Source organism: Oenanthe melanoleuca, chromosome 2, assembly GCF_029582105.1.
Source record: "Oenanthe melanoleuca isolate GR-GAL-2019-014 chromosome 2, OMel1.0, whole genome shotgun sequence".
Taxonomy (NCBI): domain Eukaryota; kingdom Metazoa; phylum Chordata; class Aves; order Passeriformes; family Muscicapidae; genus Oenanthe; species Oenanthe melanoleuca.
In genome coordinates, this window is record NC_079335.1 from 117,818,028 (window position 1) to 117,843,041 (window position 25,014).

At 39.8% G+C, this 25,014-nt stretch overlaps 1 protein-coding gene across 1 annotated transcript in view; it reads left to right on the plus strand.

The window, feature by feature from the left end:
- RAPGEF5 (Rap guanine nucleotide exchange factor 5) overlaps positions 1-25,014 on the plus strand; it is a 155,165-nt gene that overhangs the window by 24,552 nt on the left and 105,599 nt on the right. The window contains exons 2-7 of the mRNA XM_056483737.1: positions 3,578-3,628; positions 4,742-4,848; positions 5,856-5,977; positions 7,306-7,474; positions 12,645-12,711; positions 19,520-19,568. Of these exons, the coding sequence (XP_056339712.1) occupies positions 3,578-3,628; positions 4,742-4,848; positions 5,856-5,977; positions 7,306-7,474; positions 12,645-12,711; positions 19,520-19,568 (565 nt within the window). The remainder of the gene's footprint in view (positions 1-3,577; positions 3,629-4,741; positions 4,849-5,855; positions 5,978-7,305; positions 7,475-12,644; positions 12,712-19,519; positions 19,569-25,014) is intronic.

Here is a 25,014-nt window from a genome sequence, read left to right on the forward strand (position 1 = left end):
CATCCTCAGCAGGAAAGATGAAGCTGCCTATGCACACCTACTCGTGTGTGATGGGGCAGCCCTTCTGGAGCACACCCAGTGCTCTGGGTCTCCTGCACGTGTGGTCTGCTGTCTCTGGGCCACACAGACATCCTGTCCTCTCCCTGACATGGGGCTTGGCAAAGCTTCTCCTCAGGCTGGGGAAGAGGCACGTGGGGATGCCAGCGTGGCAGCAGCTAGAAAGCAGCACTTGGCGTGGGCACCAAGAACTGTTCCAAGGTAGTTTTCATGAGAGATGAGCTGTTTGCTTGATGACTAATTAATTTGCTTTGAAAGCACATTTAGGCTCATTCTTAGAGTGATTTGAAAATGTATTTTCAATCAGTGTGCATGTCAAAATAATTTTGGGGGAGCAGCTTATATTTGCCAGGTATCTTCAGGGGGGAGTGGTGCTTCCCCAACAGAGCCACCCAAGAGGTGGGGTCTTTGAAGATAGGCTGGACCATTATCCACTATCTCTTCCTCTCCTGTAGGCTACTGCCCTGTTTGTCCCCAACAGCCTAAGCAGAGTCTGCTGAACAGAGGTGTACTCGGTAACTAATATTTATTGAGGCAAGTTAAAAAAAAAAAAAGAAAAAGAAAAGAAAACTGGATATATCATGGACATAAAAATCCTAAATTTCTGTATCAATTTCAGTTTAACTGCAATGAATGTTTCAACATTACATAGGCTGCACTAGCATCAATATGAAAGATCATTTTTTCTATTCCAGAAAGCCAATTCCTGTTTTGCTTTATTTTCTCCTATCCAGTTTTTACTTCCTTAATGCTTTTAGAAATTTTGGGTGGTTGGGTTCCTGCATGGCAGGCTAAATGCACTCTCATGTTTTCTCCAGTGTTTCTTCTTTACTCCACGTTGATATTGGTTCGGGCTGCCACTGAAAAGCTATTGTCCTGTCCTCCCTTTACAGACTCCTCAGTTTCTTCTCTTAATATTTAATCTACATCTACCCTGTTTCAGTTTAAAATAATTACATGCTGTCCTTTCACTACACTCCCTGATAAAAAGTCCACCTATGTCCTTCATGTTGGCCCCCTTCAGATACTGGAAGATGCTACAAGAGCTCCCTGAAGCCTTCTTTTCTCCAGGCTGAACAACCCCAAGTTTCTTGGCCAGTCTCAATGGGAGAGGTGCTCTACTCTCATGAACAACTTAGTGGGCCTAGGCTTCCTCCAACAGATCCCCATCTTTATTATGCTGGGAAGTTGACAAATGGATGCATTACTCCAGGTGGGGATCTCACAAAAGTGCAATAGTACTGCAGAATCACTGCCTTCAACCTGCTGGTCCTCCTTCTTTTGATGCAGCCCAGGATGCAGTTGGATCTTGTCCAGTTTTTCATCCACCAACACCCCCAAGTCCTTCTCCACAGGGCTGGTTTCAATCCACTCATCACCCAGCCTGTGTCCATGTTTGGGATTACCCCAGCCCAGGCACAAGACCTAACACTTGGCCTTGTTGAAATACACAGGCCCAGCTCTCAAGCCTGTCCAGGTCTCTCTGGATGGAATCCCTTCCCTCTAGAGTACCAGTCACATCACTGAACTTGTCATCCCCAGACTTGCTGAGGGTGCACTCAATCCCACTGTCCACGCTCCCATGTTAACATGGGGATGTTAAATATTATGGTCCCAGAGGGACAACACTCATCACTGGTCTCCACACAGCCATCAAACCATTGACCAGAGCCCTCTGAGTGCATCCATTTCCTTATCCACTGAGCAGTCCATCCATCATATCCATGTCTCTCAATTTTAGTGACAAGGATATGCATGGGACAGTATGAAATGTTTTGCACAAGTCCAGGTAGATGATGTCAGTCTCTCTTCTCTTATCCATCACCACTGCAGCCCTGTTTTAGAAGGATGGAAACCAAGAGAAGTGGTGGTATGTGGGGCTGCTGCAGAGCCGAGGTGCTAATGACATACTGGTAGGAAGAGTAAATGGGAGCTGAGGCAGTGTTGTGCTCTTACAGCACCTTTGTTGGGCAAGGGAGAGGGAAATTAGGCTTATATGTTACAGTATTTCCATATGGAGCTACTGTAATGCATGGAACTGCACTAAGGTTTGTGAAGAGTGTGGAAGGGTAAACAGTGATAGATGCTTCTGTGGTTCCTCTTCCCTTCCCTTTCTAAAAACACAGGAACAAGAATTCAGGGAGGAAAAAGCAGGTGGTGTTACTGAAATATGGATTCTGTAATTCTTACATGGTGTGAAGGATGGCAGTTTTTTATGATTGCAATATACCAAGTGAGAATTGGATCCTTCTCAAAGCAAGGAATTAATTATGCTGCTTACAAGTTGGAATAATGTGAGGCAGCACATGATCTTCCTGTTGTAATGCCAGTGCACCTCCACTTCCAGGCTTATTTTAGGCAGTGTTTATTTCTGTCTTGTATGGTCTGTAGTAAGAGAGAAGTTGCAAGTAAGCATCAGTATAGACAATATCTTGCCTTTTAATGGTGACAAGATATGGGAAGATCATGGTGAGTAAGAGTAGGGTAACCTGATCCTTGTGGAGATATTTATCCTGTCTCTGCCTTTCAGAGTTCTTGTTCACTGTGAATTTTATAATTTTAAATCCCAGTCTTTATTGATCAGCGGTAAGATTTTGGCATTTGCATTTCCCTGCAGTGAAGACTTATTTGTGATTTTCCTTTCTGTCTCCCCAAATATGAATCCTCTCTAATTTCATTGAGTGATCAATTATTCTCATGTAATATAAAGCAGAGTACAGAAAAACTGTCTTTTCATTGTGCCATATTGTGTTATTGCATATCTCTTGTAATCTCTTCTTTTTAAGGTAAATAGTCATAACCTTTTCTGTCCTTTCTCACATTAAAATTTATCCAAATCCTTTGTTATTCCTACTGCTGTAATTGTCTGAATCCCCTCTAACATTGGAGCATTCTTTTCTTGAAATGCTGTTACCAGTGCAACATGTGGCATGGCAGAGATAATGCTGATCTCCATTAGTTACCTCCCTGCTGGCCACCATTTTATTCACCATTTATCCTAATTTCTTTTAACTGCAGTTAAAAATTTCATTTTGAACAGATATTTACTGAGAAGGGTTCTGTGACCCTGAGGTGTCTTTACTGAATTGATAAAGTTTACTTTAGGAGTATGTGTAATTACATTTTCTCCCTCTAGTACATGCTGATTTCAATGTTGAGCTCATCATGATACTGCCTTTTCACCCAGCATTTTTAGATTTATCTTGAGTTTCTTCACTGTCATTTTTGATCTTTCTTGACCCAATAATTGTGTATTATCTATAAGCTTTTCCATCTCATTGTTCATCTTCTTTTCCAGATCAAGAATAAAAAACACAGAACTGAGTTTACCAAACATTTTTCCTGGTGTGAAACAATTATTGTTTGGAGACTTGTTTGATATGTTAGACTATACAGATTATTTGATAAATTATTTTTATATAGATTTCAGTAGTTAAAAGACTAGATTGCAACTCCTTTGTTTTTTTTTTTCCATGCAAAAACCTTAAAAAAACTAACAGTCTACCAAATTATCTTACAGACCCTGTCCAGAAGAATTTCAAATCCATATTTGGAAACTCCTGCAAATAAGGTACTTGTGAAGCTTCTTTTTAATTCTGTTTCATCAAACAACATGCAAGGAATGCTTCTGTTTCAGTTCAACCTCTTTGAAGACACTTGTGAATGTGACCTGCAGTTAAATCCAGTTAAGAAGTTATTATTTTGTGTGTGTGTGTGTTACAAATCACATCCTTCTATTACTGAGTTTGCAAACTGAATTGTTGTTAATTCCAATGTGCACTTGCTTCCCAGTGACTTAAATGATTGCCACTGTTCAGCTTACTTTTACAGTATTTGAGAACTCTGGTTTGCATTCCACAAGACTTTGCTGTCACAGGTCTATTCTATATGCCTTAAAAAGTTCCTAAACACAGGAAGCAAACAAACAAAAAGATGAAACCAAACAGCATTAAGTTAGTTCTTTGTGTGAGTTGGTGTTCTTTGCTGGGACAGTGAGGAAACATCACAATAGAAGCCCAAGATAAATTCTTCAGTAAAAAGTGATATACAGAGTCTGGGAGGAACATGGTTTTATGGAAGACTGAGCTGGGTTTTGTTTTGCCAGACAAATCTGCAGCCTTGAGGTGCAGGGTAGAAATCAGGTGTGGGGAAATCAGAGGTGTGTCCATTCTGAAAGACCATATCTTCCTGGCAATGCATGGGTGAACTGACCTACAGCTCTCATAGGAAACCTCCAAAGGTTCTGAACAGAAAGAAAAGACTGTGAAATAGTCTTTCAGTGTGTATTAGGCTTGTAATAAATTATTTAGCTCAAATACATAGGAATTTATATTTCCTTTAAACTGTATCTGTGTGATTTTGCAATGGTTCATATGTCTCTGCTTTGCTAAAATAACATGAGTTTTCATGTAACTTGTCTGTTATTCAAAGGTAAAGCTGATGGATAGTAGCTGTCCTTTCCTAGGGCAGCAAATCCAGAATCAAGGTTTCTCCCCCAACTTGTGGGGCACCTGCAACCCATGATACAACTGGCAGAAGCTGGGCTGATTTCCTATGGGACTGAGTGCTTGCTTGTCATTTACCTGGGAAGAAGGCTCAAAGGGAGGGAGTGGACAGTGGCAAGGAAATTTATTGCAGCAGGAATAAATCTCTGTCACAGTTTTCAATTTCTCTTTTCATTCAGATTTATGGAGAAAGTTCTTCCTGTGCTGGGAGAGCTCTCAGGAATATTTTTACTCTACAAGCTTCTGACCTGATTAAAGACAGGGTGTACCTTACTGGCATTTGCAGGTAAATCAAAATAATTTGTTTTAATCAACTTTAAGAGGTTTATTTTCATTTATCTATGCCCTGATTTGACAAGAGAGTAAATTCTGAGTGAGAGATTCTGTGTATGTCGCTAAAAATTGAAAATATTTTCATAAAAAAATTCTTTAAAGTCTCATGTACCCTAATATCTTTTCTTACATTACAATGTCAGTTGTCAGAAAGCAGCAGTGGCCTAATTGTATATCCATTTATTCAATTGCTTCTGATTTTCATATACAATAGTGTTTGTCAGTTATTTTGTTGAAAAGGAGGAGTATTAATTTCAGCCCTGGTTTGGAGTTATGAAAGAGCTTAATTGGATTGCAAGATTTATTGACACAGTGATTTCTGCATGTAATTTATGGAATATTTCTGTAATGAAGTGATTTTCCATTTGTGTTGCATTGTAGCATAAATGCTTTCTCCTGTTTTCAATTACACCAAAATGTGCAGCTCTCTATTACAACACCACTCATTCACACCTGTGTTTAAGGACAATCCACTACTTTTCAATTATTATTTAAATATATACATTTACTGATAATATGAAAGATTAAGTACATTCTAGAGCAGCACTTACACATATTCTTTAGCTGTACTGATTATACCTATGCTCTAAAAGGAAATACAATCCTGAGGCTAAAACTTGGATTTTATTTATCTCTTATACATCTTTGGATGAACTGTACACAGCACAAATTGATAAAAATGCTACATATTGCAAAGTATGCTGCATAAATCAGGTATGTAAGGGAACTTGCTCATCTACAATAAGTTCCTTCATTATAGCTAGAGGTATCCCCTGAGGCTTGCCAACGTAATTTCTTCCCTTGAAATGAATAGGTTTACAAAAATCTGGAATTGAGACAAAGAATTTTCTCTGCTGAACAAAAAGGCTGAGTTTTGATAGCTTTAAAAATAGCTCTTTATTATAAAAGAATGTTTTAGCATTGCTGTAGTTTAAGAAGTGATGTTTTGCTTGTTTTCAGGAGAAGTTGTGTTGGATCAGAGCTCGTAGACTGGCTTTTGGAGCAGTGTCCTTTTGTCAAGTGCAGATCTACAGCAGTTGGAGTGTGGCAGCTCCTCCTGGATATGGGCATTATATTGTCAGGTCAGTGCTGCCAGTACTTCCAGTGTCAGGAAGGCTGTGCCCTTCTCCTGCATAGGGCAAGAGTCGAGGTTTTGAATGGAGGAGGGAGAGAAATAAAGCACGGATTGATCCAGTTTTCTTGCCAGTTCTTTATTCCACTATCTTTTTGGGAGACTCTCTGTGACCTTTTGTTTCATAAATATCAAAGATCATTCCCCTGGTTTTGGCAGTTTTGTTCCTTTTTCTTTTGCAACTGTAATTGCCTATTATCAAGTTGCAGACAGAGTGCGTGTCTTTTCCAGCTTTTTTTTTTTTTTTTTCCCTGCAAGCTATTTTGGGTTTCTCACAAGACAACAGCTGTTTAGTGGCTGCAGATCATGGCTTTACAAGATGACTTCTGTAGCTATTGATGATTTACTTTTGCTCTCTGTTTTCCATAATTTTTAATTACAATGGGTTGAGAGATGATCAGGCTCCTTGAGATGGTGGTGAGGCCAGGTTCTGCCCTGCTGACCACAGCTCCCCCACCAAACTGAGTGATCTGGTCCAGCTAACCTGGCTGGTGATAATTACCCTGGTGACCAGCCTCTGGATGTCTTATGGGTTTAACTTTGAGGCTGGGACTACTCAGGTAGCTCAGCTCAGGTCATACCCCGCCATGGGGTGTGTGCTAGACACTTAACCTCTTCCCTGTGAAAAGGTGAGGAGCTGTGGAAAATTTCTGCATATGGACACTGACAGTGTACCTTAAGGTTTTCTTCAACTAAACTGACAGCATGTCTGGTCATGCAGCCTCAGCAAGGACTAAATTACTTGTTGCAGGAGTTTGTGCTTTTGGCTTTGGACCGTGTCCTTTATTCCCCATAAAATCCCATTTTTTTCAGGGAAGACAACTGATACATCTTCTTATCCAGGTCTGATCTACAAATTGAGTAGCCCTGAATTTGAAGAGAAGCTGGAATAATGATGGGCTGCATCCTCAGTACTGAACTTTGTTTACTAGTGCCTGACCATTAGTGAAAACAGTTTAGAAACCAATGTAAACTGAGACTCAGAAATCTAACAAAAAAAGGAGGAAGGTTTTTATTCCCTAAACCTGAACTGATTCATCAGTCTTAATGCTTGAATTTCAGGATCCTGGAGATCTTTAAATTGAGGTTTTGGGGTTTTCCTGTTTGGATGCACTGAATTAAACTGAGAGGTCAGGATTGTTTCTGTGCTGAGTATTCAATCCTTTTTCCCTTTGTATTGGTACAACTCAGCATTAAGAGCAAGTGTAACAGAGAATGTTGTAGGAATCTTTACATGGTGAAGTTTTAAATTGTATCTAATACTATTTTTTCTAACAGTGGACAGACAACTCTATTTTCAAGACAGCCATGCTTTCTACCAGTTCTCAGCAGATGAGTGTACCTACCTTTTCTGTGAATTTGAGAAAGAGGAAGCATGGAAGAATGGGGTAAAGCTCCTGCTTCAACTACTGCCACTGTCTCCTCCCAGGATTGACATGTGCAATCTGTAAGTGTGCATATACAGCTGTTTGCAGCTTCTACTGGCTATTTTGTAAGTGTCTGGCCTTATAATGACACTGTTTACCCCCAAATCACCTTGCAAATGAGGCAGCTTTCTTTTGGGGGTTGACAATTCTTGTAGAGATGTGCTTTTCATCTGAGGTGGTCAGTATGGGTGGAAAAATGGAGGCACTTGACTACAAGTTTTGGACATATTACAGTTTTTAGCCACCAGCTTTCTGCCTCTAATTTGCTGTATTACCTGAGCATGTAATATTTTTTTGGGTCTCCTCTTACATTTGGAGGTTTGGCATGAATTTGGCAGCAGGGATGCTCTGGTGCTGATCTGCAGATCAGATGCCCTTGTGATGTGTCAGGATCAGCTTTCAGATGGATTGACAAGATGGGTGGAAATGTGGTACCTTAAGTCATTTGATTTTAATTTTCTACTGTATGTTTGCCAGAGCTCTGTAAACTCACATTATTATTCCTTTTTCAGAGTATGCCTTATAAGAGTTTTGCTTCCTATATGTCTCCCCTTTCACCTGACTATTGGATGTTATCATAGTCTCTGTGTTCATGTGTCTGTGCTCTAAGGTTGCCTGTTTAGAGTGGCTAGAAGGAAAACACAGTTATTTGTCCCACAGTGACAGGCCAAAATAGAGAAGGAAGGTGTTAGTGAGAGCTCTGGAGGCTCATGACCATTTATGCTTTAGTAAATCTGCAGGAGTTGGCCTGAACAGACAAATTGAGTTAAATTCTTTCATTGTCCCTAGCATGATGATCCTCAAACCAATACATTGGAGAACTATTACTCTTGCAGAACTACAATTTATTCTCTTTGATGCCAAAGACAAAACTTTCTTCTATGAGTACTTTCCTTCTCTAGGTATTAGCTTTTTAAAATGCTCATTCTCAAAGATGAATGTCCAGTGGAAATATTTTGAAGTACCACAAAATCCAAAGATCCTGTAAGCAGCTGTCTCAAGCCCACATTCTTAAATTCAGACATGTTGAGCTTGTAGAAAAAATCTCAGTAGTTTCACTACATGGTTTAGGGCAGAAACTCGATTCCCTTCCCTACTGCTGACTGCCCTCACCAATCAAATATTGGCAGTTCTGGAGTGGAGCTTCCCTTCAAAATGCATTTATTTGATCACTTTGAGTGAATGTAGGCAAGTGACAAGGACCCCAGGCTGGCTAGAGCAGCAGGACTGAATATGATCTTCTAAGCAGCTGACTCACATGGGAGAAAACCTTTGACTGTTTTTGCAAATAGAAATTCCTGTCTCCCAGCCAACTCTGGTGCTAAACAGTTTGTCTGTCCCTTAAATATCAGGGCATTTTGATCTTGCTTTTAGTGGGAATTGGGATTTTTCTCATCACTATATATCAGACCCCTTTTCATGGTTTGTGTCTACTTGTTCAAGGGATTTGAATCAAAAGGACAGAACATCCAGGTCATATTGATGTGTTGTGTGAAGGATGCTGGGTAGGAAAATGGATTGAAGGCTTTTTAGGTTCAAGTTTACAGTCTGCTTTGCAGTTTTATCATTTCAGTGCAACTGTCATTTCCAGTGGAAGATGATCCCTGTCACTTGAATTGAACAATTATTCATTAATGTACATTTCCAGCTCCTTCCTGCTCACATTATTCAAATTTGAGTTGAAGCTGGATTCCTTTTGGGAATATTGTCACTGAAAAATTGTTTTCTGGAGCTTTTACCTGTCAGATTGTGAGGGTGCTTTTTGAAAAAGTATATACTGTAGGAATTGAATTTTAAATAACAGTATACCCTCAAGGGAATGTGATATTAAAGCAGAAGGAGACTTTTCCAGGTTCAAAATTCTTCATGCTTGATGCAAATAATAAACTGCTAAACCACAGTCAGAAAGGGAATAGGTGTGATGAGATGTTTGTTAAAGTTGTCTGACCTGGTTAAATAAAGCCATATACTCCTTTTCATGAGGAAAGAGGACAGTTCTAAAAACCTCTCTGCAGGGTTTGTCTTTTCTTGAATACGTAAGCTGTTTTGCATACCATTAGAAGCTTAGGATTTTTTAAATAATTTAATATTTTTTACTCATTTTTCTGTCTTAGCTTTTCTCACAATCTATATTGACTGCATTAACTCCATACGTACATAGGGATAGAGAAATCCTTACTTCATTAATTCCCTGCTTTTGATGAGGTCAGAAGCAGCTGCCTGCTTGTGCACCAGAGGGAACACTGGATGTCTCCTGCTGGTCCCAGAGGCCAGATGGCCTCTGTCTCCTCTGCAGCTGTGGGCAGCAGCCTTGTGCTTGCCTGGGCTGCTGAGAGCATCAGTGGAGTTGTCTGTGGAGTACCCTGGCTCTGCTCTCCCAGAAGGACTCTGCAGACCTGAGCTCTGGGGACTTCCTTCAGCAGCTATTCTGGAAACCCTGTTAAATAAACATAGCTCAGACTTGACTTGCTGCATGGATTTTTGATGGATCTGTATTTGTTCCTGCTCAGTTTTAGTGGTCTTACCAAATTACTGTAGGAAACTCTGCAATGAAAATACTGTTCTGAAGTCTGAGATGTGCTTATGATTTCTGAATAAATGCTCCCTGTTGGCCTTGGAAATTCCTTACATTCAACATAACACTGGTGGCAATTCACCGCAGAAAACGAGTCAGGACATAGCAGATTTTCAGCAGCTCACACTAATCTGAAGGCTAATATGTGTATTCCACAGGATTCAGACCCTGTAAATGTTGTCAATTAGATGGGACAAATGAAGAGGCTTCTTGGGGTCATTATATGCCCAGTGTTAATCACAGTCATTCTACTTGAGTAGAAAAGAAAAGAGTATTGCAATAGCCTGGGGACAAAAATCTGGATCGAAAGCTGTGCCATGGTCTCCCTTACAACCTTGAGCAATCACTTAGGCTCTTATTCAATGCCTCCTGAATTCTTTTCCAGTTACTGCAAAGGTGTTGTATCAGGTGTTTAATCCTTGTGAGCTTCTATTTCCTTCTTTGTGAGTGGGAGTGTTTATAACAATTCCCAGAACCACTGGTAGACTCAGTGAACATTTCAAGAATGCACTCGGTAGCTGAGACTGTTGAAAAGTATCCCATAATACTTTTAAAAATTATTGGAAGGTATGTTAGCAGAGTTTTTTCCTTAATCTTACATTGCTTTTTATTTTAAGGAGTGTTGCACTATATTCTCTGTCTTCTGTCCTGAAACAATTTGTATTTTATTGATATCAGAAAGCAACGATTCTTAAAAGTAATTTGGTTTTCATGCAAATAGCCAGGATGGGATATTGATTTAGTTACTGCCTTATGGAGTTCCTGGAAAGCTTTTTTTGAGCACAAACAGCTCTCAGGTATTATATGGAAACTGATACCTGCTTGCAGATCTAGGACAAGCATCCCTGCATCTCGCTCTGCTGAGCAGACTGAGCCCACAGGTCACTGAACTGTATAAGCACTAATTGGCCTGAGGTTTGTAGCTCCTGTTTGGTACCAGACTCACTAGGTCCTAGCTGTCCACTTTTGAAAATAATTATAATTGTTGCTTTTGTCCATAGGCCTGAGTGTTATAAATATACCCTTCCTCTGATTCTGAAGAGCTGACTCTAACTTTTAGTTCATGATTTCAGAGGCATTTGATGCCCATATGCAGATGAATACTGGAGTGTTTTTAAATAGGAAATGAAGTGATAAAGGCCCGAGAAGGAACTAGCTATGCTATGTGCTGTTCTGGGTTTATAAAGCTACTGAGCTGCTATTTTCTGCCTCCAATTTAGAAGAATCAAGTCCTAGCCTGGTTCTAAGAGATCAGAACAGAAGAGATGGGTAGAGAAACATCTAAAGAGTTTAGTTATTTTAATCTCATTCCAAATTATAAAGAGAAAACATGAATAAATCAGTCTCTGTAAATGAAAATGCATTAATTTATTTCTTTTGGGCTGCTTATAGCGCTTAAAATGCTAAATCACATTTTCTTTGAATAGGAAAGGCAGTTGTGAAAACAATTGTGATTTTAATCTGAATTACCATTTTGATCTGAATTTGCCTGCCCCAAAATGAATGCATGTGTCATTCTGTGCTTTCTGACCTTATTTTTTTAATCGGGGAATGAAATTTTTGGACATGGGATGTAAGAACCACAATACACCAGCTGCATATTCCAGATGTGTTGCCAGCTCTCTCCCTGAGGATATCAAGGCATATAAGCAATGAAATAATTTAGTCAAAGACAGAAGCTTCTGCTAATACCTGGGATTTATGTTTATTACAGCAGCTGCAGTTTTGTGTGTCTGTTCAGCTTGCTGGCATGCTTTTTGAATACCATGAAAAGTAAAGATCTCAAGGGCATTTCTTTTTACTTCTTCCTGTAGTTGTAACCCAATTATATTGGTATAATGCTTCTGATTGTCAATAAAGCTTCTGAAAAGCTTACAGATATTTTAGTGATGGGAATTAGATTTTTTAAAGAAAAACACAGTCTTATTCTGTACTGTCCACTTCTGTGTGGCTATTTCCACATGTGCCAGTCTTCTGGGACAGTTTCTAGGAGGGTTCTCACTTTTGAAAAGACACAATAAGTCTCTTTCTTGCCAGTTACTGTCGAGACAACCTAATATTGTTCTCAGCCATTGCTTTAGTTTGGTTATTTATGGCTTCTTACATTTATTGTTTTCACTTTCAGTTATTTTTTTCTGAGTATCGAATTTCACGTCACAAAATTATTTTGATGTTTTTTGATTTTTTGATGTTTTCATCTACATGAAGTTGTATTCCATAGAAGCTGCTCCACACCTTAGCAAGGCTGGATGGTGGGCAGATAGAACTCTTTGTTCACAGAGTATGCTCTTAGCACAGCAAAATATGCAGTCAAATAAGCAACTCTAAAGGGTCCTGCATTCTTCAGTTCTTCATCATATTTTTATAGCTGAAGAATTCTCTCACTGCTTCAGGTTGGTTGGATCAAAAGAGTTCTTGACAGCCAGGGACAAAGGGTGTACTCTGTCATTACTGACATGATTAATTATTGTCGTGTTGCAGTCCTCATTTTGATGTGGAATCTCAAAGGTCCTTTTACATTAGTGCCTGTGGCTACAGCTCCTTACTTTCCAGGAATCAAAAGATGTTGAAACAGAATGAAAGAAATAATAAAATTTTATTTTTATTTTTTTAAGGCCTGATCAAAAAATAGAAGATACAGCAGAAACCAATGCTGAAATTCTTGCTCGTCTCACTTCTGCGGTAAGGTCATTGCATCAAAGTTAGAACTGATCATGTTTGAAATATTGTCATGTTTTGGATCCTTTAAAATTAAAGACTTAGTCTAGGTGAAGAGATGTTTGCATATGAAGACTGTTTTTTTAGTCTCTGGAAGGGGAGAGCTTTACTGAGGTCTCAGTGTGCAATTCCAAAGCTGTTAAAATCAACCCAAGCAAGGACTGCAGCAGCCTGCTCTTGCAATAGATCCTATTCATGGCCCAGAAGATACCCACTTGGAGGTGGCTTTTTTGCAATGTGCTTTACACTCAGACCCTCTTGGGTCAAGTGTACATTGATGGGAGACAAAGGAGAGAAAAGTCTCCAGCAGATGTTGTGCAGATTATCATAAACTTCTGGGGAGACCCACCTGGGAAACCTGAGCTTCTCGACTATGTTTAGCCCCAGTAAACTTCACCATAATATACAATAGCTTATTCTGACCATTCTAGACTTTGGTGCATCTTGTTTATCTTGTGAGATCACTGTTCTAAGAAGCAGACAGGCAGGACTTCAGAAAGTTAAGCTAAGTTAATGTAATCTGTATGATAGCACAGAGTGCACCCTCATAAAATTGGCAAGCAATGTGACACTGGGAGGAATGGTTGGTCACAATCCCTGGAGGTATTTCAAATATGTGTGGATGTGGCACTTGGGGACATGATTTAGTGTGGCCTTGGCAGTGCTGGGTTAACAGCTAGACTTGATGATCTTACAGGTCTTTTCCAACCAAAATAATTCTGTGATTCTGTGGCTGTGCTGCCACGTAGAGGGTCTTTGACAGTCTGGAGAGATGGGCCAACAGGAATCTCAGGAAAGTCAACAAAGGGCAATGCAATATCCTGCAGTGGGGAGAAATAACCTCGTGATTCTACACAGACTGGGGATTGACTGAAAAGCAGCTTTGCAGGAAAGGAGCTGGGGCTCCTGGTAGACAGCAGGTTGAACTAGAAACATGCCCTTGTGGCAGAGAAAGCAAATGCTTCCTGAGCTGCCTTAGTACAGCATTGTCCTTAGGCTAAGGAAGGTGATCATCCTCCTCTCATCAGCACTGCCAGATGTGGAGTGTTGGATCCAGTTCTGAACTCTCAGTACAAGAGACATGGATGTCCTGGAGAGTGTGTGAGTGACCATGGAGATGGTTGGGGAGAAGAGTACATGACTTGCAAGGAGAGTCTGACAGAACTGGAGTTGGGAGAGCAGAAGGCTGTGGAGAGCACAAGTACTGATGTGTACCATGATTTTCAGCAGAGGTTTGGGTCAGATGATCTCCAGAGGTTCTTTCCTACCTCTGCCAGACTGTGATTGTGCAGCTCTGTGAACACTGCACCTAAGTCATGCCATCATCAAAACATGAAATTAGTGTCACTTCTGTTTTTGGCATGTGAGAAAGTACAGAGACAAAAATGAAGCAAGCAAGGTAAAATTTCTATGAAAAAGGCATGAGGATAAGAGCTATTTTAAGAAAAGTAAGTAAAATGCTATCTTGAAATTGCTTTAAAATGGAAGGAAATGAGAGTTTTTGGTGTCTTTTGTAAAGACAAATGTCTTTTATAAAGACATTTCATAATGTGTTTGGAAAGCCAGTGATTCTCCATATTCAACTTTATGCATGAATATTTAAAAATGTATGACATAAGCACATGCTGTGTTTTAATGTCTTTTTTTTAGTGTCTCAATATTCAAAGTCCTTGTTTTCTCTACTTTTTTTCTCAACTGAAAATGAAAGGTGAACTCAGAACCTCAATATCCTCCATTTTTGTTGCCATACAGAGCAGATATAGAAAACTGTGAAAGACTTTCTGTAAAGTTGTATTTTTTCAAAAACTAAGGGGTTTTGTCAGTTGAAAAAAGGGGATCACTTAAAACAAAGTGACCTTTTGAGTTTAAGAACTGGATCTAGCAGTTGCTGGATGCTCTTGAGTAACATTCATATCCTTAAACACCTAATTGACAGTGAGTTCAGAGAGTTTCACATCTGCAGGGTCAAACCTGTGAACTACATCCTGAGTAATTTCAGCAGTAGGGCACATGCACAGGGTTTTCTTAAATGAACCATTACTGTAGCTAACTAGCTAAAGAAAAATTAGGCAGTTCCACCTCCAGATGGCCTGAGACCCATCTATTGCCATGGTGATGTCAAGAATCTGATCTTTTCTCCTGCATTTTCTGATTTTCCACAGAACTTTGTAGTGCCTCTATAATGATTTTCTAGTCTACCCCTGGGGAAAAGACACAAGATCAGAGCAGAATCCTCCAAATTTTAACACCTGTATATGAACTTTACCTGTTTATCCCTCCAGAATATTACTTTTTCTCCGTATAGTAGATTGGGACCTAAAATACTGGCTGCAATCTTATGGAAAGTCTTTTTAAGTCCCAGAAGAGTTTGAAACCACAGCTCACACCATTCAACAGAGGGCTGGGCTATCCAGTATCTAGGTTCTCTTTTGTAAGCAGGAGCTGGAAACTGAAAGTGAAGTTATTAGCTGTTACTGGAGATGTGTTCACACTGGTTTTTTGGCTCCTTGAATGTTTATGCATTTTGTACAAAATTAAACCATTCTTCTTTGGAGAATTCATAATTGAAAATCCTGCTTATGATACTCTTCACACCAGTATTTCAGAAGTGTGGAAAAACCCACAAAATCATTGCTACTTCCAACCCAGCACTAAAGCAGTCGAAGATTAGAGTTGACTTTTTAATTGAAGTCACAAATCCCACTGCTGTCTCTTCTACTTTTCTTTTTGCTTTTCATGGAGCAAAACATTTTTTTCAGGTCAGAAGAAAATTGGTGTCAGTTTTTTTTTGAGGGGGATTCCATTCCAAATTTTCAAACCTACACTGATTGTGAGGATCCAACCCAAGAAACATTGGAGGAATCCAGGTGCCTAAAATATAAATCCCTCTTTTAACCTATCAAATTATGTGCTTATGTCATATACTCCATTACATGAGGCACCAACAAAACCGTCAAAATTAAATTCTAAAAGCAAGCAGTGCAAAATGCCATTAGAAATACATTTACATCAGATACTCTTTTTGGTCATGAATTTTTTAAAAAATGCAGTAGTTACTCATGGGTTTAAAAAAGCATTCCAGAACTGTCATGCATCCCATGTCATGCATCCCATGTCATGCCTGAAGAGCAGCTTCATATTCAGTGTTTTGTGTGCTAAAAGCAGAACTCAGTGGGATAGCTATGAGTGTTTCCACTGCAAAACCTTTTTACCTTACCTTGTGATGAAACAGAAGAAAATATCAGGATGTTAATGAGGTGTATCTGGAAAATAGTTTTCTGGTACTTTAAGGCATCAGCCAATATTATGTTTATTTAGAGCCCATCAAGCTACCATAACTCAAGATACAAAATTGTGAACTAGACTCTTACTCTTTTCCAAAACCCTGCTGTTTAGAGCCTTCTGTTGCAGGATTTCATTTTGAGTTCTGTAAGGATTGGCATTTTCTCTCTAGATTTGAAGTCCTGCTTGGCACAACGGCATCTAGAATACCATTTCACAAAAAACTACTATGGGCAGAAAAAGGAAAAGGAAAAAAGGTGTTATATACTGTCTGCTAGATGCAGTTATGTCCACTGTGACAAAACAATAAGATTTGTGATAAGAGAAGAGCAGTACTTTTTAAAATTCTCTGTTCTTTGAAGACAAGATTCACCATATAAATGAGCCATTTGTACTTAATCAAGCAGAAATATACCTGGGTATCACTTTCTATGCATACTCTTGTATATTGCAGAAAGAAAACTGATTGAGATGTAGTAACATGCCAACTAATATGACACTCAAAATGTTCTCTTTCAGACTTTAAAAATACTGTAAATATTGTGTGGTGTACTGGCATTTAGACTGAATCAGTTTTGACATCTGCAATGCTGCTCAAATGGGATACTATTTGGATAGGGTTAGCTTTGTAACAAGCTGTATGTATAAAACATTTTTTTAAAATTTAATATGTCAATATGGTAGGCATAGTTCCTGTTTATATATTATATTTTGTGTCTGCATTATCATCTTCAATGTGATGTGCAGCTATCGATTTGTCAAACAGGCAGTAACTGAAATCCTATTAGGAGGGAGTATGATAATGGGTAACATGTGTGCAGTGAGGAATGACTGTTATACATGGATTTCCATTGGTGTTATGATGCAGAGGAATTGCATGTCCAGCAGGGATGTCAAGTGTATTTATGCTAAAATTACAAAAGCATATAGATTATGAAATCTAGGGACACCAATCAAATCCAGAAGGATGCTCAGCAGTACCAATTCCTTGTGATTGCAGTGAATCCTATGAGAGGGAGCTCAGATTATCATGATGGAACCCTTTGATGAAGGAACTTTTTGCTTACTGCTAACTCCAGAGAAACATATTTTCCTCCTGCTTTATCTGAAGGGTTTTGCTCAAGTTAAGTAAAAAATCAGCTGCATTCCTGGCCAGCAGCAGACTGAGATATTTAGCTTGACAAACACAAAATATAGAAACCCAGCCTTTTAATTACCTCTGATTTTAGCACTATTTTTCAAACCTAAGAGGTGCCACCTTATAAGCAAAGTAATAATGCAAATACAGCCACCACATTGCTGCCTTTTCTTCTGACAAGATGGGTTTTTCTTTGCAGCCATGGAGAGATTTGCATTTCTTGAATGTTTGATTGGATTAAGTGACACATTTGCAATTGTTTCAGGTTGTAGTGTCTCTTAAGGATAATCTTAGGATAATGTATTTATTAAATGCTAAAAGATAATGATGAGACATCAGTGAAATGCTTCTTGCTGTCAATAACATGTGACAATAGACCAGAATTAAGGCATCAACATGGGTACCTCCTTCTGAGTTTAAAGGAGGGAGAGAGTCTGAGAACTGTAGCCATGAAAAGTTGTTCAGAAACAGCTTGGGCTTTATTGAAAATCCTGCTCTTTACTAGATAGCTTGTGTGTATTATTATAATACTTGTGTAGAGCACTTGCTGCAAGGAAACACATAAGTTGTTTTTCCACAGAATAACTGTTCTTTCCCATTTTACTTGAAGTTTATGCTTACATTATCCATGATTAATATTCCTCCAGACATGGGAATGAGTGTACAGGAAGGAAGGAAGGGAAGGTAATATTGCCAGCTTGCACAATTGTGCTGGAAACAGGATGACATTTAAGAAAACTGTGGCACTGCCTTCATATTTTCCTGCTTGGAGTGGCAGAAAACTCTGTCCCTCTCAGTGGGGCAGCATCAAGGAATAGAAAAGATCCTTTTACCTTGCAAGGACAGCAAAAACAATCTTCTTGGTCCTTTGCCAAAAGGAATGAAGGATGCAAGCAGAGGAAGGATGTGGCCTCTGGTATGAATGCCTTCTGCCCCTGCAGGGTGTACTGCTGGGTGGCTCCTGGGTATCTGATCAGTGGGTGCTGGAGTTACCTTTACTGAGATGCCCTGAGTGATTTTGTCTTTCTGCTCAGAGCAGTATAATGCTAACTATTCTTTCACATTTTCAAGCTTCTCTTCAGAGTCATGACAGTGGGATATCAATAGTTGCTACTAATTGCATTACTTTGGGAATTCTTTGTGGGCTTTGTCCCTTATGACCTGATCCAACCATGTATCTTGAGAATTATGTTTGAAATTTCATGTCTCTCAGAAACTGCATGTCAAACCTCCCACTGCCTTGAGCCTTGATAGTCTGTTAGACAAGGTGGCTAGTATGCACTGCTGGAGACTTTGTACAGAGAGGTGAGATAACCCCTAGAAAAAGTTGAAAAGTGCCATGTTTATTTTTTTTCCTTTTTTTTTTTTTTTTTTTTTTTTTTTTTTTTTTTTTTTAATACTGAAGACAGGTTATCTTGGGAGAACTGGAGAAATTGGAAGGAGCTGAGAGGCCTTCAAAGCACAGGTGGGGCAGAGGAAGGGAAGAACTGAGGTGTATGCAGCAGAGAGCATTAGGGGCTCTGTAGGCCAAGTGCAAGCAGCTGCAGTGGGAGATGGTGGCAGCAAAGAAGTAAGAAGTGTAAGAATAATGTATAGAAAAGTGATAGGAAAAGAAATGATATAAAAAGGAATCGACCTACGGAGAGAAGTGGATGTAGAGTTGAACTGGCTAAAGAGAGAATAGCTGGTCTATAGAGAATATAGAGATTCTATAGAGAATATGAGGAATGCAGCAACAAGAGGAGAGGAAGGGAGCTGGTTAGCACGGCAGGGCTGTGTTAGCACAAGCTAGTGAGGGAGCCTGAAAAACTGAAAATAGCCCTGACTTCTGCATTTTCATCTCAAGTGAAATTTTGGTCCTGAAATTCTCAGCCATGCATGAAGAAGAGGTTGTTTCCTCCTGGAAGATCCAAAAAGTGAAGGTCAATTATATACAGGAACCTCTGTCAAATGTCAGCATGAAGGACTTTCTTATTCTGGAATCACACAATAAATCCAGCATTACAGTGTGCTCATCAGAGGCAAAACAAATATGTAACAAGGGAAGGGAGAAGATTCAAGTGTGTACTTGTGAAAAGATAGGCTGTGCAAATAAGTTACAGATCAGGCTACTGAATTTGCCCACTCCCCAAGAATGTGTGGTATTTACATGGAATAAAAGGCACAGTATTCCCAGCTGAAAAGGAGATAGATTTGCTGGGAAAACTGACTGTAGTTTCAAAACCAGGCATAATTCCACATGCAGTTGATTGTTGCAAAGCACTGATAGCTCTTATCTTACCAGTGTTGCATTTTGTTTTATTTGACTGTGCTAAAAACTGTAACCATCTTTTTCTTTTCCTGATATTTTAGGTACAGAGAGAACTGGCTGCTGTCATTGCCTTGAAAGCAAGGAAGTCAGGTGAGTCAGGCTGAACTTCAGAGGGGTTTTTGTAATGCTGTTCCCTTTTGTCATTTCTTGAAGTATCTTGAATTGTCATTGCTCTCTTTTTAATATGGGCGAGAAAAGATAGTGATGGAGAATCTGTGTATATAGCACAATGCAATTACATTTAAGCTTATCTCCTTCCAGCTCATTATATCTAATGACCTAGCTAATAAAATCAATATTACAGTTGATCTTGGGTCTCTTTCTGTCCAAAATCACTATTTTCTCTAGGCTTGCACTTTTTAAAAAAAAGCTGATATCTTTATTTGACTTACATTTAAGACAAATAAGTTGGTCATTTTCCTTTTTCCTTTTTTTTTTTAATCATCCAGTATCTCATGCTCTCATCTTCTCTGCCTTTTGCTGGCCCAGCCAGGTATTTTTTTACTGCTAAAGCAAAAGGACAACTTCATGCATGAAGGCATTCTTTCCTGTCTGTACGTCTGTATGGCTGGAGAGGCAAGTCTTTGATCAGGGCAGGAGAAGTGGAAAGGCAATTGGATAACTGGAAATCTCTGACAGTAAAGCACTCTCAGCAAATGCTGATGCTACAGTGCAAAGGGACTGAAACCTGTGGCCATCTCAGCTCCATCAGGGTTTGGCAGAACAGGCAGAGTCTGCCTTGCTGAGCTGGAGTGGAAGCTGTGTTTTCCAGGCACTGCCTGGGAACCAACAGAACCTGCCTGGCCAGACCTGACTCTACAGGGTTAACTCTCTGGTGTCTTAGGGCAGTATCTTCTGCACCAAGTTGAATGTATTTCTAAAAGTAAAACAGAGGTGGAGTGGCCTTAAATTATTAGCATGTTCCCAAAGCCATTGAGGTCTTTGAGTGCATTTTCACTGAGCATCTCTTGTGGTATTCAGTGATTTTCTAGAAATCAAAGTCATAGATCTTGTACTTCTTAAGCTGTTTTCTGACTTGTTCATTGTGCTGCATCGTAATACCTCTGTCAGTCTGTGTGTGGCTTTCAAGTACAGCACAAAATTTACTACACACATACACAACACAACATGTGTTGAAGGCACCAAGAAGATGTGGCTGGTGTACCTGCACATGTAAAACGTAAGTATTAAAAAAATATTTTAGACATAGTTCGATGCCTTTTTTTCTGGAAGCAGAAGTACCCATAAGTTATACTCACATTTATCTATAAATGTAAATCTGTAGAAAGTGAACACAAATGTGAGTGTGAATTCAGACCTGAACTGCTTCTGTGTGGTAGTTTTGCTTCTGGAAGTGCTTCCATAGTTCATGATGACAACACCCCTGGGCTGCTTGCCCTTACCTGGTGTCACCCCAGTCCCACCTGACTTGTAATGGCTGAACATGCAAATGCTTCTGCTCTGGCTCACTGCAGAGGAGAACAGGCAAAGCACTCAAGGTAATATTTTGTTTTGCTGTTAAATGGGCTGAGTGTGGTGCCATGTACTTTTACTTCCTGCTTATGGAGGCATAAGAAATCTCTCTGCTTCTAAGCAGTTTTGTCAGCAAATATTACTACTGCTATTAGCTATAAATAGAAGTCTTTCCCCACCAAGAGTTGTTTTTAGCCTGAATTTGCCTCCTATTTCCTTTTGGTGGATGGTTGTTAGAGTAGAAAATCAGATGGGCTTTGGATTAGGAATGAGGTAAAAGACATAAAAATCCAAAAGGAGAATATCTCTTGGAATCTCCTTTTTACTGGTGTAATTGCAATCCTCAATGAACTGGTAGAAATACTCCAGTTAAAAACCACAGCCTTAAAAAATCAAAGCTCCTTATAAAGCTTTGCAGTGCTGTCCAGCCTTTTCTAATACTTTAATGTAAGCACTTAAAATATCTGAGCAAAAGATCTGAGCAAAAGATAACTGTTTAGTCAGTTTAACTAGTACGTGCTTGTTGTTGAAATTTGCATTTCTTTATGCCCCATCTTGGATGCTTGTAAAAGATGGGTGTATGATCAGGCATAACTGTAAAGTCTAATTTAAGTTAATGCCTTTAGTAAAGTAGCTGCAGAGTAAATTAGGGTGGTTGGTTATGTTCCTTTTTTTTATTTTTTATTGCTGGTGGTTAAATTCACAGTGTGGCAGTTACTGTGAGTGATCAAGCTGTGGTGTGCTGTGCCTGGTGAAGTGAAGCACGTTTCAGAGAAAGAACTTCTGGAGCTGTAAGCCACAGCATCTTTCAAAGATATTGTTCTTCTAATCCTCTCCAAGAGTCCATATAATTCCAGGAAATAAGCCACCAAAATTCAGACAAAGAGTTTATTTTGGCTTGAAAAGAGTGGAACATGGCTTCTGGGCCAGCTGCCCTGGGTGGCTTCCAAGCTGGTGTGAATGGCGTGGGAGCCTGGCTCATCCACCCTGGAATTCATGAGTGGGGAGGGCAGGCAATGGGCATGGTCCTAACCTGCTGCCTGGAACCTGGCTGCAGAGGGTAAATGGTTCATTAACCAAAGGCTTTTGCAGAGACCAGCAGCCCCACTCCACAAAAAAAAATAAAAAAAATTAAAAAAAATTGCCTAATGCAAGGACTACGTAATGGGTTCCAGAATGAGTTTAATTTCTGGATGTACCTCTGCCCTTAGAAAGACTCTTCACAGAGGTTTAATTGTACTAGAAAACCTGGCTGATTTAAGGTTTTGCTTTATTTGTCTAGAGCTGCTGTAGCAATCACTATGTTAAGTTGCATGGAAAGCACTGTACAAGTTCCTAAACACCAGAGCTCCATGTGCAAGAGGTGAAGAGGTTCCAAGAAGGAAGGTTTACTGTGGTTGGAGGTGTGGGGGCAAGTTTTGCCTTAGGTTACCTGAATGAAACAGTTTGGTTTTGTTTAAATGAAGATTGGGTTTTCTACCTAGTATATGTGTGTGACAACTACTTGCAACTATTACAGTTCTGGCTGCTGCAAAGATTTCCACACTGTGTCTGCTGACAAAAACAGAGACCTGAGCCTGGTGTGGGGTAGGGCACAGTGTCAAATTCTTGCTAGTACAGGATCTGACTTGATGGAGAATGTCTGCTACCAGAAAATGAAGAGCCAGCAGGGTGCGGGGTAGAATGCCTTTCCCCAAGAGCTGTTCTTCTGTTTTGACGTGGTGTAGGAGAATAGGAGAAATTCATAAAACTGGCAGATGCTGAAAAAAAATGAGGAACCTGAAAAATTAAAAACTTCTGTGCTGTGGGAAAAAAGCTGTTTTCATATTCCAGATGTGTACTGCAAGTATATAACTCTGATAACAGGGCATATGCTGACAGAGACATGCTTGAGAGCCTTCATGCAGGGGGAGATCAACACTTTTAGTTTCTTTGCAAATTAAACTAAACCAGGGTAAAATAAGTGTCTGTAATTCAGTAGTGTTGATGGACCTCAGTAACACTGTTGATTTGAAATCACATTTATATTTCATTAGACTAAAGCTCTCATGATAAAGGTGACCTAGGAGGGGAAAATGAGCTTGTGCAATTCTCTGTGGCTTATAAAAATGCATTGAAATTATTCTTGCCTAACCTTAGAAATAGATTAAATACTGTCTTCTGTGGTTTGGTAAAAGGTCTTGGGGAAGTAAGTAACTGGAGCAGGAGGGAACTTTTCTTTTAATTGTAGGCACTTGGCATTAAATTGTTTTGTTTATTTATACCTTGCTGGCTTGTGATAGCTTCTGCAAATATGCTGAAATGTAACATAAATGCAGCCTCCCGTCTGAAGGTTTACAAGGGTTGGCATTTATCTCAATTGCTTGTCATGGCTTGTGACATGTTTCTACTGTGTTAGAGATGGTAGCTGAAACAAGGATAAAAAGCAGCAAATAGCCTAAGGCTGGAGGCTTTAGCTGGTGGCAAAGCTACAAGGGTACATGTGAACTGATCAAAACCTGTCAGGTAGATGCTTTGTGCTGGTGTTAATCCCATCCACAAACAAGATGCCTTGCATTGCTGTGCACACACTGAGCTGCACCCCATGGCATCACCCAGTAAATCCCCTTACAGGAAAAGGAATTTATATAACTTCATGTGTGCCAAGGATCAATTGATAAGAGCTCCTCTCTTTGTGTTTATGAATACAGGGGCTAATTAAGATAATAGCTGACAGGGTATGGATGAGGTGGCAAGATGTGACTCAGGTTCCCCCCAGGCACTGCAGGAGCAGTGGCAGGTCTGTGGGTGCTTCTCCCTCCCACTGTGAGAGGCAGGGCAGCCACAAATGCCCTAGAACTTGTGTGTGGTTTTTCTCCCTTATGAATGATATTCAGGTTTCCATTATATAAATAGATACATTTTAATCATGCCATTCTTGAATTGGCAAGCTGTATTGATTTTTTAATATGTCAGTTACATTTTATTTATAATAATGTACAATAATTTATACTAATATGAATTTTGCAATGCATTAACTCCATATTTGAGATCTTCTGGATTGCCACCACTCTATTCTTACATATATGTATGCACAGCCACCCTTCCCCTTTTCTTTTGTATTGCTTCTGTCAGAACCTAACTGCCTATGTGATTTGCTTGGTATTTTTATTTTAGTGCAGTCGATTCAATATGAAGCAGTCGCTGGGGCTTGAGCTTTGCCGACATGAATGAAAAGCAAGCTGTGAACAGCTATTCCTTTTCCCAGCCACTGCAGCACCTCCCCAGCTCTGCTGTCAGAGCTGATTGCGTGACTCCACTCAAACACACTGCAGGCAATGTCAGCCCGGTTAAACACATGAGAACAGGCAGGCTGGGTCAGGTTAAAAGTCCATCCAGCTACGCTCCTACCGTGAGTGATGAGCAGAGCATGCTTGGAGTAGAGAGTGAGTACAGTCCTTCTGGTGCACATGCTCAGCATCTTCCAGCCTGTGATAGAGGGATTTTGCTGTACCCACACTGCTGTGGTGGGTAATCCTTCCTGGACCTTTTCTCCATTAATTTATCAAATTGCTTTTTAAGCCTGCTTGTACTCCTGACCTTCATCATCTCTTATGGCAGCAAGTCTCACAATTCACATGTGTAGTATGTTAAAACATACTTTTTCTTGTTTGTTTTTAAAGCATTCCCCATGGCCCTCACTCTGTTGTGATATAGCTCCTTGCTGACAGACAGTAGTGAATAGTCCATTCCCTATTTATCATTATACTATTCAGGATTTCGTGCACATCTGTCATACCCCTGTGAGCTGTCTCATTTCCCAGCTGTATCACTAGTCATTCCTCATACCAAATCTCTTCTGTAAAATCTGATTGTCTTTGCTACATCTCTTATATTACTTTTGAGATGGGGCAGCCAGAGCATGCATACAGTATATCAGCAACATGTGCTAGATTTGACACTGAGTGAGGGTGGCAGCTTCTTATCAGGGTGGGGAGGGGGAGGTGTGTGGAAAGGAGCCTAGTAAGACACTTTTGGCAGCACTAAGCTGTTTTATCAGCTTAGTTAACTCAGGAAACTGCAT